This window comes from Centroberyx affinis, unplaced genomic scaffold, assembly GCF_046629955.1.
Source record: "Centroberyx affinis isolate AG114_WGS23_722 - 3 ecotype Tasmania unplaced genomic scaffold, CSIRO-AGI_Caff_v1 ptg000043l_1, whole genome shotgun sequence".
Taxonomy (NCBI): Eukaryota; Metazoa; Chordata; class Actinopteri; order Beryciformes; family Berycidae; genus Centroberyx; species Centroberyx affinis.
The window spans coordinates 144,385-158,381 of record NW_027278756.1 but is presented as its reverse complement, the minus strand read 5'-3'; the positions used below and the strand labels follow the sequence as shown (position 1 = coordinate 158,381).

Genomic DNA, 13,997 nt, shown 5'->3' with positions numbered 1-13,997 from the left:
ATGCGTGCATGTAGCTATATACAAGATACAAGTCAATAGAAATGTTACTTGATCAAATATATAGCCAAAATATATCACCAAGAGAATTGTAAAGTTGACCTTTATTTGAGCTCATTATGCCGATCAGACATTGTCACACTGCACACTTGAAAAATGGGAACAACTTAATTAACTTGGCATGACTGAGAACTCAAGTTTGTCCAGGCGAGACAAAAATAGTTCAGCCTTAGGAATTCCACTGACTTAAGTGCAGGTTGGCCCAAATGGCAGCGATAGGTAACTGATTGAATTTTGAGTACTGCTTTTTTTTTTTTTTATAGCATATGTACTTTAAATATGATACATTGTACAAACGGGAAAAAGGAAAGAACAATAAAGTACCATAAAGTACCAGAGAGGATTTGACTGGTTTAGACCGATGTATTAGGCCTATCTTAAAAGAAACAAATTTGAATCTATTTACTAAAAAAAAAAAATGTAGGAGAATCAAAATATTTCTAATACTGATTATTCTATAAAGCTATCACAGGTGGAATAGAGACCACATCACCTTGAAAAAGAGCACAGCTACAGCCCAACCAATGTGATTAAATGTTGATTGGGCTCACATAAGGCAGAAAATTGTTGTTGCACTGCTCTCTCTTGATTTGCTCTTTAAGCTCTACACCAACAGTTCACCAGCTACAGTAGTCCACTCCTTCTCATTTTTACCATTAATACATAATGAGGTGCTAGGTGATCGTTCAGAAGCTTGCAGCAATGATGATTGTGAATCTCCTAATACACAATCTTTGATTTAATATGTATCTTTAGGGCTATTCCTAAAGCAGTCCATGTACTCCTACTGTACCAGGGAGAAAAACAAAGCAAATACCCTAACTGTTGCATTATTTACAGGCTTTTTTCCTGCACAGATACTGAAAACTCTATTAAATGCACAACTTCACTCATTCCTGTCTAGAAACAGTATTCTCAATAGATATCAGTCTGGCCTTTGACCTCGGCATAGCTCCATGCACCGTCATGTCCGTAATGTAAATTATATTATTATACACTATACAAAATTGATTCTGAACTGAGTAGCTGTACATGCATTATTATGCAGATGATACTGTACTCAATATTCTGTCATCCTCTGTAACCCAGGCTGTCTCAATATACAACAAAGAAAATACAACAATGTGTTCTCATTCGTCCTTGACTATGGGAACATGATTTAATACGCATAGGCCTACAGCAGATTACACTCTCAAACCTTTGGGTGCAACTTATCACAGTGCACTCCATTGTAATACTGTTGATGCATTCAGAGGACACTGTAATCTGTATCAGAAAGTAGTCTTGCTGTTTCTGACCTCAAGAAGGAGACAGTATTGCTCGTTGGTGATTTATAAGCCTCTCTGTTCACAAACTACTGCATAATACCTCGATGGCCTATACCTTATCCATTCACCAGCTATTGGACCCACTCTCAAGCGAGGCGATTCATCTCAAATGAGTTATGTAAAACTGCTTTCAGTTTTCATGCAGCACACAACTTTAATGAAATCCAGCACACTCTTGGACTTTGTGATTCCACTGGGCCTTTTAAGGTTACAGCTTATTTTTAAACTTAACTGTATGGTTCTACAACTTACAGGCAACTTGTCTCTCTTTCTCTCTCTCTCTGTATTTTCATATTTGCGTGTAGCCTATGTGTTTATACATACAGTACATACTGTATATACATATGCATGCACACAAATGTCATATATGTACGTTCTGTATAGTTTTGTTTATTTTTTTTTTCTTTGTGTTGATATATTTGCTATATTTCAGCTCCCAGTAGCTACTGAGCCCAAGAAACGCCGGGCCCCTAAAGGTACAGTAAATGTGTTATTACTACATGTCTCTTCACTATTTTATTTTTTTAAATTAAGTTCACAATTATTTTTGACCAAACCCATTAGTTTTATTAGCAGATTTCCAACCGTATCAAGAACTGCACCCTTAAGATGATGAACTAAATCCCCACATTGGTCTTTCACTGGTTAAGGGTATTAACAAAATGGGTTTTGAGCTAATCTTCCTGCAGAGGTCACCCTCACCCTTCCTGCTGCCGTCCATAACTAGGAGAAGCTGTGTATATTCTGAGCCATGTTCCAGATGTTTCTCTGTGTGGAAAATATTTATGATACTGTTAATCATTCAGGATATTTTGCCATCATATTTATGGCCTCATTTTCAATTATCCAGTTAATTTTGTACCCACAGGATTAGCATGTTGTGACAATTTGCAGAGTATGCAAGCATTTAGTATGAATTTAGTATGATCAAATCAAGTTGATAAGATAGTAGATGTATTGAATAATGAAGTAGCCTAATAAAAACAGAAAGTAAAGATTGGTGTTTTAAATGGTTAATATAATGGAAGTGTGTGGGCCTAGTACTGAAAGCTCCTTAAGTCCAATTACAGTATAATTTTCTATTCTGCCTATGTCTGTGACACCTTACAGGAATATATACCTATTGCTGAGAAAAAGAACCATAAAAGACACAAATAATGACAGTAGTCTGAAAAAGCTGTATACAAGTAGGGAAAAAGGAAAAAGTATACAACAAAAGTTGTGTACAAAGGTTTGAGTATAAAGGATGTAGGAGCAGATGGCACACAAGTAAATGAGCAAAGACTTCAATAAAAAAAAATGTGGAACATACCTTTAAAAATATGAACTGTATATACTTTAAAGCAAGCAGTGAGTTCAAAAAAACAAAACAGTGGTAATGAGGTGCACTGAATACAAAGTATTTCATAGCTCCTGCTATAGTGACATGTGGCATCATCAACACCACATATGAAAATAATTAGCAATTAAAGTAAAGTACGTTGTGTGAAGTGTGAAATGAGGACACACCTGCCCCAATGAATCCATCAGTTTAAAGTTGGCATGCAGTTTAGATGAAGTTTGGTCCAAAGAATAATGATAATACACTGCAATTTGAGCAAGAACTGAACCGCATTGTTCTCCAAGCACACTAATAATTGCGTGTATTGTAATAATTGCGCATAATGTAATAAAAAGCCATAAAACTAAAATTAATAAAATGGCCATAATGTACTCAATTCATACTTGTACACAATTCATAATGTAATAATGAACATGAAATGTAATAAAGAATTATGTAATGCATACATGAAAGTTTTTACATTATGTATCCAGTTTTTTAATGTTTCAAGGACACCATTACATAAGGTGCTTCCATTATATTTTTTTTACATTTTGCGCAGTGCAGTTATTACATTATAAGCTGCTTAACACCCCAAAGGTCTCTTGCTTGTGTGTTCTAAAGTTTTTGTGGCAAAACTTCCAACTAACTAATTTTCATCTTATTTTTCATGATATTCTCCCCATGTGTCTTTTGATCTCAGCATGCCTCTCCTCTGCTCTTATCCCCTTTTAACAGATGGTTAAAGCGCATGGAAGGCAAATCTGTCTTAGCATTAGCCAGATCATACACAACAATGAGAGAAATCCACCATTTTTGGGATGAAGTTTTTCACAGGGCTATATTTAGGAGACCCCATGCTGTGCTCCTCTTCCTTGCTCCTTTCTACCGTCCTTTCACAGTTGCAGGAATACATGACACACATGTATCCCCGCTCTTCTCTACAAATCTGCCCAGCTTTGTATATGTGGACATTGGAGTGCCACAGGGCCACAGCTGAAACCCAGAGACAAGAATATTATTGCTGTCTCAGCAGGAGGAAAGCGGATTAAGTGGCTACAAATAGGGCCATTCCGAATCTTGATGCGGCAAATGTGTGAGGCTCATGCAGTTTCCCACTCAGCGATGGAGAGGATTTTTGTGAAGTGGTTGGAAAAAGGCTCTGGCTCTGGTTCTGGCTGCGAATCAACAGAGCACTGCTTTAAGGGCTGACAGATAAAAACAGAAGGCAGCTTTAGTGTAAATCACACTGTATTTATACACAGGCAGTTCATTAATAATATCCTCCAATGTCAGTAGCAGTCTCAAAGCCTAGTTCTTCATTTCACATTGCCTTGAATCCTATTTTTATCCTCAGAGGGAAGGTAGTAGGTGCAAGATAACAGGATTACCAGAATCAAACTCACTCGATTTGGAATTACAATTGCTGCCTCCTGAAATGAAATGTTGTACTCTTATTGGGAAGAAGACTTGGAGCATTGTGGTTTGGTTCTTGGGGTTACCTAACCCTTCTAAAGCTGGCTTTGTGTTGCTCATTCCCTCAGCCTCCCTCTTTCTGTCTGTCTATATACCCTCTCTGTTCTGTCACAAGCACCTGGCTTGCTAGAGACACTGTTGCCTTGGCAACGAGGAGAATATCTTAACCTGCCTAGACATTAAAAGGGAGACAGAGAAAAGTCCCTGTTTGTAACTAAAAACTTGCTAACAAGCTGACATTTACAGCGTGGCTGGTGAATTGATTATAGTTTAGTCTGTGGTTTTTTGTTGAAGTGTTACATCTGTATTAACTGTCAGATCAGAGACTTGCTATTGACTGCAAAAGGAGGGCGCTTTCAGGATTATATATTCAGCTATGAAGTAAAAAAAAAAAAAAGACATCATGTGAACTGTGAAGTGTAGTAAGATGAAAAGTTTCCCTGAATTTCAAAGTATATTCTCTTCCTCCCAGCTCCAGAGCTTCCCATTCTGGAGAGGAGGAACTGGCTCATCCACCAGCACTATATCCGCAAAGACTATGAGACCTGTAAGGTGAGGAACCCCCGTCCCTCCGTCCTCCCCGTGGTGTAGCCAGTCATTACCTGCCGTCTGTGTTCAACGTTGGTCAGATTGACCTTTTCATGAGCACAGACGAGATGAAGATAATGAATGCCTGTCAACTAGACGGCTCCTGCTAACACTGTACTTTACAATTCCCTTATTCCACTACATTAACCTGTGTATTCCCATATGAAAGTGTGGTAGGTACACAATAATACATTTACTGAAATGAATACTTAATGAAATCTCCCTAACACATGCATCTACTTTCAAGGGTCTAACAACAAAATGTAAGTGTAAGATGTATTACTGGGGTCCTCCTCCTCCCTTTGTCTCAGGAAACCTAATTTATGTAAAATGATTAGAGATGTAATCTTCACTTTAAGTCTGTTAAGGTGCAGGTGCAGAAAAACAGTATGCTATTCTTCTTTATCTGTCACAAATACATTAAATCTGACTTGGTTGCGATTGCAAATCTGGGTTACTATTCTGCAGGGCATTAGACGTTCATCTTCCCAGGCTTAGTAGCAAACAGTTTTTGCAATATTCCTATTACAATTATGTTGCAACTAACATCCTACTTTGGAAATTGTTTCCCTTTTTGTGTCAACCCTAGGCAATCATCAAAGACCAGCTGCAGGAGACCAATGGGATGTGTGAATATGCCATATATGTTCAAGGTAAGCCACGGTTTTCATAATCACCATTCCTCCTCACATATTTAGCATGTAGAATTATAATTACAGCTATAACAAAAAAGGGTTCTGTGGATTTCGACACCCATGCCTCCCAATGCATCATTACCTCCCCAAAATCTGCTCTCTGGACCCCTTGCTGTGCCTTAGATTTTAAATGTGTTTGTTTAACTCCTCTCCATGCAGATGAAAATCCCTTCTTTTTATGTTTTTTTTTTGTCTTGCCACAGCACTAATCTTGCGTCTGGAGGGGAAGATCCAGCAGTCCCTGGAGCTGTTCCAGAGCTGTGCCATCCTCAATCCCAGCAGCCCTGACAATCTCAAGCAAGTGGCCAGATCGCTGTGAGTACGCTGCCCACGCACAAGACGACAGACGAGACGAGACACACATAAGGAAAAGTACAGTGATAATAACTAAACCGAACGCCAATAGTGGGCTGAAGACATTTTTATATTGTAGGGCAAAATTAATCCATTTGCCATTACTATTAAATATTTTTCACTGTTACATTTTAACAATTGCTATTCAGCGTCCAGTGATTAAGTTGGGTTAATTTGTCATTTGAATTATTATTATTTTTTCTTTCTCTAGTTTTCTGCTGGGAAAGCACAAGGCAGCAATTGAGTTCTATCATGAAGCTGTGAGGCTCAACGAGAAAGACTGGGTAAAGGAAAATAACCATTTTTGTATCGAGTTGCTACTTTGTCTAAAAAATAGTAAGGGAAAATGAACAGGCATCTTCCACTCTAAATGCGCATCATGAAAGTAAATTTCTCTCCACAAATTTTCTCCACATTTAGAATTGGAAAATGCCCAGACTCAAGTTCATTTTCTCTCTTGTACAATTGCTTATCAACAAAGAACATAAGGTTTTCCAAAACCCCTACAGCTTAGGCTTGTTAGCTTTGCAAAATTAAAACTTCTGGCTTGTGATATCTCTGTTTCCCCAGTAACCTGTGAGTGTCTGGCTAATACCTAAAACACAACCACTCCCACGTGCTTGCAAGGTTTTCTGTGACTAAAGTTGCCTACAGTTGGCAGTGTCTGACAGTGTTTTTGTCAACATAGACTGCTCATCTTTTCATTGTCTACAAAACACATCAAGATTATTCTTCCAAACACATTGAGGGCTGTTCAGACTATGAAGGCTGCAGACAGGAGTGGCAACAATATGTGTTGAACTAGTCAGACAGGATCAGTAATCACTCATACAGTATATTGTAGAAATTATGTAGCACTATACCCTATTACTATTACTATGCTCACCTTGCAGTTAATTACTGTGGAATATGTATTCCACAGAGCCGTTGTATAATAGAACTACAGAGTTAACCCAGCCTTTATCCAGTCCTAATGAGTTTAGTGTGTGCCAACGCTGCATGGATAATTTGATCTTTTCTTACCTCAGGAGATCAGCCATAATCTGGGTGTGTGCTATTCCTTCGTAAAGGACTTCAGAAGTGTGAGTACACTCATTTCACCAACAATATTCACACTGTCCACACAGTCTTGACCCAGTAATTTGATCACAGATCTTTCCTGTCTCTCTCAGGCTGAGGAGCATCTAAACATGGCTCTCCAGTTAAACAAACACGACAGGACTTTCATGATGCTTGGGAAGGTTCATTTGCTGGCTGGAGACTCTGACAAGGCCATTGAAGTGTATAAGAATGCAGTGGAGTAAGTAAAGTTACAATGTGGACAATGTAAAAAAAGGCATGAGGCAGAATTTCTTATGTAAAAATGTTACATTTGGAGAGGAGGAAGACATCCTAGCCCCACAATCAGAAAAACTGAGTTTTTTATTTAAATTAACCACCTGTGTAATTATTTCATACTACACTGGAAGGCCATACTGTAGAGGGATAACTCCAAATGATCATCATTTAGGAACTTATGACTGCAATACTTTGAAATTATTGCATTTCAAGGTCAGGCAGTTGGAAGTGTTTACCATAGCATCGTTTTTTCATAGAAATGCCAAATAGTAAGGCAACCATCTGAATGTTAATAATTGCACAACCGCAGCATACCAATTTTCTTCATAGTGAAATTCATATTAGAGACTATAAAAGATTACGGTAACATAAATGTATTTCTGAAAAGAAGAAAAGGAAGATGGTTACTTCACTTTAATTAAAGGGCAAGTCATTTGATTTATTTCTTTTTTCCTGTCATTATAGCTTATTTCAGTAAGTGTTCCTTCCAATTTCACAGAAAGTTCTACCCAAGGTTTTTTACAGTTCACTATAAATTTTGTTCGTTTCTAGTCCTGTTCGCACGCTGAATATTTAAACCATTTAAGCAGTGGTGTAAATAAGGAAATGACAGTCAGTGTCTATAATAGACTTCATTATGGCTACCTCCTGTTGGGGGTAAATGAATTAATCAAGTGCCCCAACACTGGTGTTGCTTTTAATGAGACGAACCACTGTGAGTCTTATTTTAATGCCTATCTCTCTCTTTGCACTCCTCCTTCTCTTCTCTACAGTCTTTTCTTTAAGCCACATCGTCCCCCCACAGGTCATAATTAATATTCCACAATTATGCTGAATGAAACCCCGATTGAATAATCAGCATATTCCCCAGAATATCAACTATGTTTGCTTGAGAATAAGTGCAGGCATTAAATGTAATTACAGGCATAGATAAAGTGACATTTTTCATTCGAGGTATCTTATCCTCAATCCAGGTACTCTCCAGAAAATACTGAACTGCTGACTACTCTTGGTCTACTGTTTCTGCAGGTGGGTTAATTTTTATACAACCTTTTCAGTCAAAAGAATGTGTGCAGCAGAGGCAAGCACTATATTAACATTTGTCATGGGGATTATTCTTAAAAGGAGATGTGGCATTTAGATGTCGGACAGAAGCATTTAAAAAGGAATGGATTATGTACTTATCTGTGTTCCATTTTCTCAGCTTGGGAAATACCAAAAAGCATTTGAGCACCTTGGGAATGCCCTTACTTTTGACCCTAACAACTATACGGTAAGTGGGTACTTCAACAACCAATATGCTGCAGCATGCTTGTTTTGCTACTGAGCTACCTGAAGGCAATGCACTGGACTTCTGTCAAAACAATTTAGTCATAATAGAAAGTCATTCACTCTCAGGTGGTGCAGTCTGTCTTTCATCATGTCAGGTTTCAAAGGGTGCTTCTTCCTCTAATATCTCTCTAAACACTGTGTTTATTCCCAGGCCATCCTGGCTGCAGGAAGTATGATGCAGACCCATGGCGACTTTGATGTGGCCATGAACAAGTACCGGGTGGCAGCGTGCGCCGTGCCGGAGAGCCCCCCTCTCTGGAACAACATCGGCATGTGCTTCTTTGGCAAGAAGAAATACGTAGCTGTGAGTAATGCTGTTTATGGATTCTTCATGAATCTAGGACAGAATGAAGATACTGTGCCTTTCTAAACAGTTGAAGCTGCCAAAGTGTTTCATTCATTCAATAGAGCATTATAACTCTTGTTTCGTACTTCACATAGGACTGTTGCTCTTACAGTAGTCCATTGTGAAAACAAGTACCAGTCTGCCACAAAGACATCCAGAAGAAGGTCCAACTTCTAACCACCCAAACTAAAACCACACTTTGGGGCTACTGTTTGCATAGCTGCAATAATTGCTGCTATGCAATATGCTCGAATTATCACACAGCATCACAATTGATATGGCAGCAATACACAAATGAAGAAACCCTGTACTTCATTAAGTTTTTTACCACAATTCGGTTGCTATGGGCCCATGCACTTTAAGAGTCAAACTCAACTGGAGCAACAGGTTGCAAGACACTTCACTCCTCTATGTTTGGGTGCTATGAAACTTTATTGAGCAGTATCTAACTGATAGAAAGAAGTAAAAGTTGTATTATTGTGAAAATGGAACTAACTATAAATCTTCACATTTTAGCTGCAATTTTATTCTTCTGTAACCCTCTTCGTATGCAAATTAGTTTTGATAATGTCAAACAAACTTCTGCGTTCCTCATCTGTTAGTTTGAATCGACTGCTGCCATATATGGTGATGTAGCATAATCTTTCTGTGATGGTAAAATACACATACAAAGCGCATTATTGCATAAACAGTGAATATATGTAATATGCTAGATGCTATGTTTGCTTTTGGGTCAGTGTTTGCTTTTGGGTTAGCTAACGTTAACTAGCAAACCAGGTAGCCTAAGGTTACTGTAATCTCCATAGAAGAGATTAAGGCAGCTGATCAGTTAGGGAGCCAGAGAGCTGAAATCACATGCAAATAAATACATTGCCAATTAATGCGGTCCATATGTCACAGCCACAAATGCACCATGGTACTGCACAGAATCTGTAGAATCTGTTTACAATTGTTACAAATGGCATCATATATTATTAAGCTACTTGCCTAACAGTCCTGTCAGCAGTTGACTCTCTGCTGTCTTTCCTTTCCCTGCTGTCTTTCATTCCTCTCCCAGGCCATCAGCTGCCTGAAGCGGGCCCATTACTTGTCTCCATTTGACTGGAAAGTGTTGTACAACCTGGGTCTGGTGCACCTGACCATGCAGCAGTACGCCTCTGCTTTCCACTTCCTCAGCGCAGCTGTCAACCTGAACCCCCGCATGGGGGAGCTCTACATGTTGCTGGCAGGTACTGAGTCAGACAGCCATGGAAATAGAACAAATCAGGACAGAATCAGGCCTTCAAAGAACAACTGGCTATTTTGCAGCAAGAAGATTGGCAGTTTCACTTCAGTGTATCCAGTAGTTTGCTATTGTGCATTCACTTTACACTTTACCACACTGTGTTTACTTAGTGGATTCAACAAACTGACTGCATCCTCTCTAAAGTGTTAGCATTATTCACTGTAGCACACTGAACACTGGGCACGTCGTCAAAGTTATTGGTGAAAAAGTCACTCCTTCTTTTTGACTGTAAGACCACCTATATCAGGCAACCCAAGTGACTAGCTATATTCACTGAGGCATGTTCAACAAGGCATTTGGGAAACACTGTTGCATGGAATATTAAGCCACAGTTGAATGCTTGTTGAACATGTATGTTAAAGTCTTTACTAGACTTTGTAGCAATACAATGCTGTTTTGAAATGTAAAATTTCAAATAAATGTAATTTTGTGTGCCAACATTTATTCAAAGCCTCATACCTGATATAATTTTAGAATGATATTGAATTGTATAGTCAAAACAGTACCTTATGTTCACCATGACCTACTTCCCTAGGCAGCTTACTGATCTAGGCATATGTTCTTGGCTAACATAATGTTTTGTTGGCAAACATTTGCTTGCATTCACAAACAAAATGCCTGGCTGAACACTCATCTGCTCTTGGATTTGATAAAAAAAAAACATTCAGTTAAAGTTTATTTTAACACCTGTCTCCATCATACTCATCTCCCCAGTGGCCCTGACCAACTTGGATGATGTAGAGAATGCCACCAGGTCATATGAACAAGCTGTGACTCTAGATGAGTGAGTCTTTCTTCCATCTTACCTTGAATGTGTTTTGAAAAGGACTTAATCTTTGTCTGAGTTTGAGACCGTATTGAATTGTTGAGTCTTTTCTTTGTGGTGATCAACTTCTTACAGGTCCAACCCTCTGGTCAACCTGAACTTTGCCATCTTACTCTACAATCATGGTGACAAGAAGGGAGCTCTGGAGCAGTATCAGGAAATGGAGAGGAAAGTCAACGTGCTCCGAGACAGCAGTAGCAACATTGAGTTTGATCCTGAGGTACTTGGACCCAATTGCTCTTGATGTCTGATTGCCCATTTTAAAAGTCATTTCTTGTTTCCTCATCCTACCTCTGTCTGTCTGTCACGAACAGCTAATGGACATGGCTCAGAAGATGGGTGCTGCCCTGCAGGTGGCAGACAATCTGGTGTGGACTAAACCAGCCAAGGACTCCAAGTCAAAACCCCGCTCTGCAGCAGCCACCAAAACCCCCGGTGCCCCCCTTGGCACGAATCAGGCTCTGGGCCAGGCCATGTCTTCTGCCGCAAGCTACAACAAGAACATGCAGCTACAAACAGGTACAGCCTGGGGGTTACAAGTTACTAGCTACTAGTTTGTTGATACAATATGAAAGCAAAGTGACTGCTTTGTAGTACTAGATGGCAGTAAATTAGCTCAGTCAAGGCCAGGACTCATCAGGATATCATAAATATCTCTCTTAATTCTTAATTGCTCAGCTTGTATTGGGTTTGTGCTCAGAGTATTAATTTTTCATCTAAGCAGTCCAATATCACAGTGGCAGTCACAGCTTCCACCTCTCTCCATTAAACCGTAGCCTAATTCTTCAAATAAATGAGAACTTTTAAACTTCTTCTCACTGTGTAATCGCTGTCTCTCGCCTGTCTTAATATTGCCTACTCCTCCTCCCTCAGCATGTACCTTTTGTCTGACTGCTCAATAGGAGATTGACTAAACAGTGTTTTGATTTTGGTCACATGGGCTAAAGCAAAATGGAATACATGGAAAAGAATTTGTATATACATCCTTAGCAACATAGACGGTTAGAAGTGTGGAAAAAGCGTACAGGTAAGCTATTAAATCCAAGGCTGTTCAGCGATGGTTGAAGTGCATTATAGCTCTCACATTGAAAGGCAAGTGGCCAGGAGTGCTTTACTTCACTGGAGCCGATGGGCTATGTTTTGCCACACATTTGTTTAGCTGTTAACAATAGCACAGGTATTTTAGAACAGTGCATTCATGTTCACTGGCAGACTTTTTTAAAAAAGGTACACAGCGCGGCTGATCCAGCTGCTTTCTAAAATTCCACGACCAGTTGTAGGAGACAGCTGTGAATACACAAATACACTCTGTAAATATAGAATCGGTATCATTATACAATGTACAATTGTGTCATTGGCAGAGATACTGGCTGTTCAAAGGGCAGGTTTTGTGTATTCGCCGGTCTCGGTATCTGTAGCCCAGTAGGCTATGGGTCAACAGCTCTGTTAATTGCTTTGTTGTAGGTCACGACTGGTCCTATAGCAGGGGCAGATCTGAAGGTTCCTGCCTTTCAGGTGCTGTAAACACACCATTATATGTGTTCCGGGCTTTAGTCAGGGTGGAGCTCAGGAAAACCATTTACCCCTCAGACTTGGTTTGGGTTCGGACAGAAATCTCATTAGCTCGGGTCAAGGAGGGCTTGAAGTTTTAAGAGCTATCCAGAGCGTCGTTTGCACTGATTAACATAATGTAAATCTTAAATCTTATCTGCTGTATCAAATCTGGCATATTTGTTTTGCAGCCATACAGAAGTCCTGTACTAATCGTCTATGTATCTTGTTGTTCCAACGACCCTAAAGCTTTTCTTATTTACAGGAGCCACCAAAGCCCCCTCCATGCCCCTTGAGCCAGAGCCCGATGTGGAGAGTGCGCCCAGCCCGCCCAGCGACCCCCCCGGCTCCCCTGAACCCGAGGAGTCGGACACCCCCAAACCCAAAACCTCAAAGAGTAAATCTAAGATGGAGGAAACGAATTAGCTCGGAAGCAACGATCAGCTCCGTCACAGGTCACTCTCACGTTATGGAAGCAGATGAAGGTTACTGAACACTGGTTTTCTGTCTCAAGAGTTTTATGAGTTTTAGATATAAAGCCTTGAGTTATAGGCTTCTGTTTTAGGTTTGTGGTGCACAGCAGTTTCATGTCCTACACTAGAATTTATTTTAAATTGAAAAGGGCAAGGGCAAAGTCATACCTGTCTGTGCATTTTTTCTTACCGTGCCCTCCATGAATATGGAATGTCAAATACATCATTTCACACTTTTTGTAACCAAAGTTGTATTTTTGCCACACGTCCACTACATTCCTCCACACTGATTCGACGATCAGGTGTTTCCTGTAGAATTTGTTTTGTTTGTGTCAGATTAGGTGCGCATACCAGGATCAGATCCAGTAGGTGTTGCAGTTTAAGAATGGCTCTTATTTGACTATTTATGTGATGATATATGGACAGCTGGGCTGAAGTTGCAAATATAATGGTTGTTTTTTAAGTGAGCTGAGCAATAAGGCCAAATGATGAATTTTCATTTTATTTACATGTCTAGCATGGTGGCAGTCCTGCAGCTGTGAGGAGCTGCTGCAGCTAAATGAATGTAAAGGAAACGCTGTGACAATCACTGCTAAAATACAGAGGCATGGCCATTTTGAGTCATAGGATATGGCTTGATTGTATGATAGGGCTCTTTTTTGAGGATTATGGAATGTAAATAGTGCATGCATGCTTTTATATGTGGATAAATGTTATGTTTATATAGAGGTGTGTATTTATTATAATTAAATAGAGTCATAAAAGAAAACAGTTGCCTTGTTCCTTTATTTTGGCTAAAGTTAATTGCAATTAGTGTGTTATTGTATTGTACCCTACCTAATCACAGAGGTTACTCAATACAGCAGCCACCAACAGGGGGCAGTATTGTTTAAGAGCTTTCAGAGTCTATTATCTAGCACAGTATCCATGTTCTTCACCAGAATAACAACTTTATGGTAAATAAACTTCCATCCTCCCATGCTGGTGCTGAAATTGCCAACATAGTTGATCTTGGAAGGGATTTTGC

At 39.5% G+C, this 13,997-nt stretch overlaps 1 protein-coding gene across 1 annotated transcript; it reads left to right on the top strand.

Moving 5' to 3' along the window:
- Positions 1–1,828: 1,828 nt before the first annotated feature.
- On the top strand, positions 1,829–13,720 carry bbs4 (Bardet-Biedl syndrome 4). The gene is made up of 15 exons (XM_071517216.1): positions 1,829–1,861; positions 4,655–4,734; positions 5,360–5,423; positions 5,669–5,780; positions 6,031–6,103; positions 6,848–6,901; positions 6,992–7,119; positions 8,132–8,186; positions 8,362–8,430; positions 8,641–8,793; positions 9,893–10,064; positions 10,835–10,904; positions 11,022–11,166; positions 11,261–11,465; positions 12,763–13,720. Exons 3-15 carry the CDS (start codon positions 5,396–5,398, stop codon positions 12,921–12,923), a joined length of 1,425 nt encoding a protein of 474 aa, XP_071373317.1. The 5' UTR covers positions 1,829–1,861; positions 4,655–4,734; positions 5,360–5,395; the 3' UTR covers positions 12,924–13,720.
- Positions 13,721–13,997: the final 277 nt, after the last annotated feature.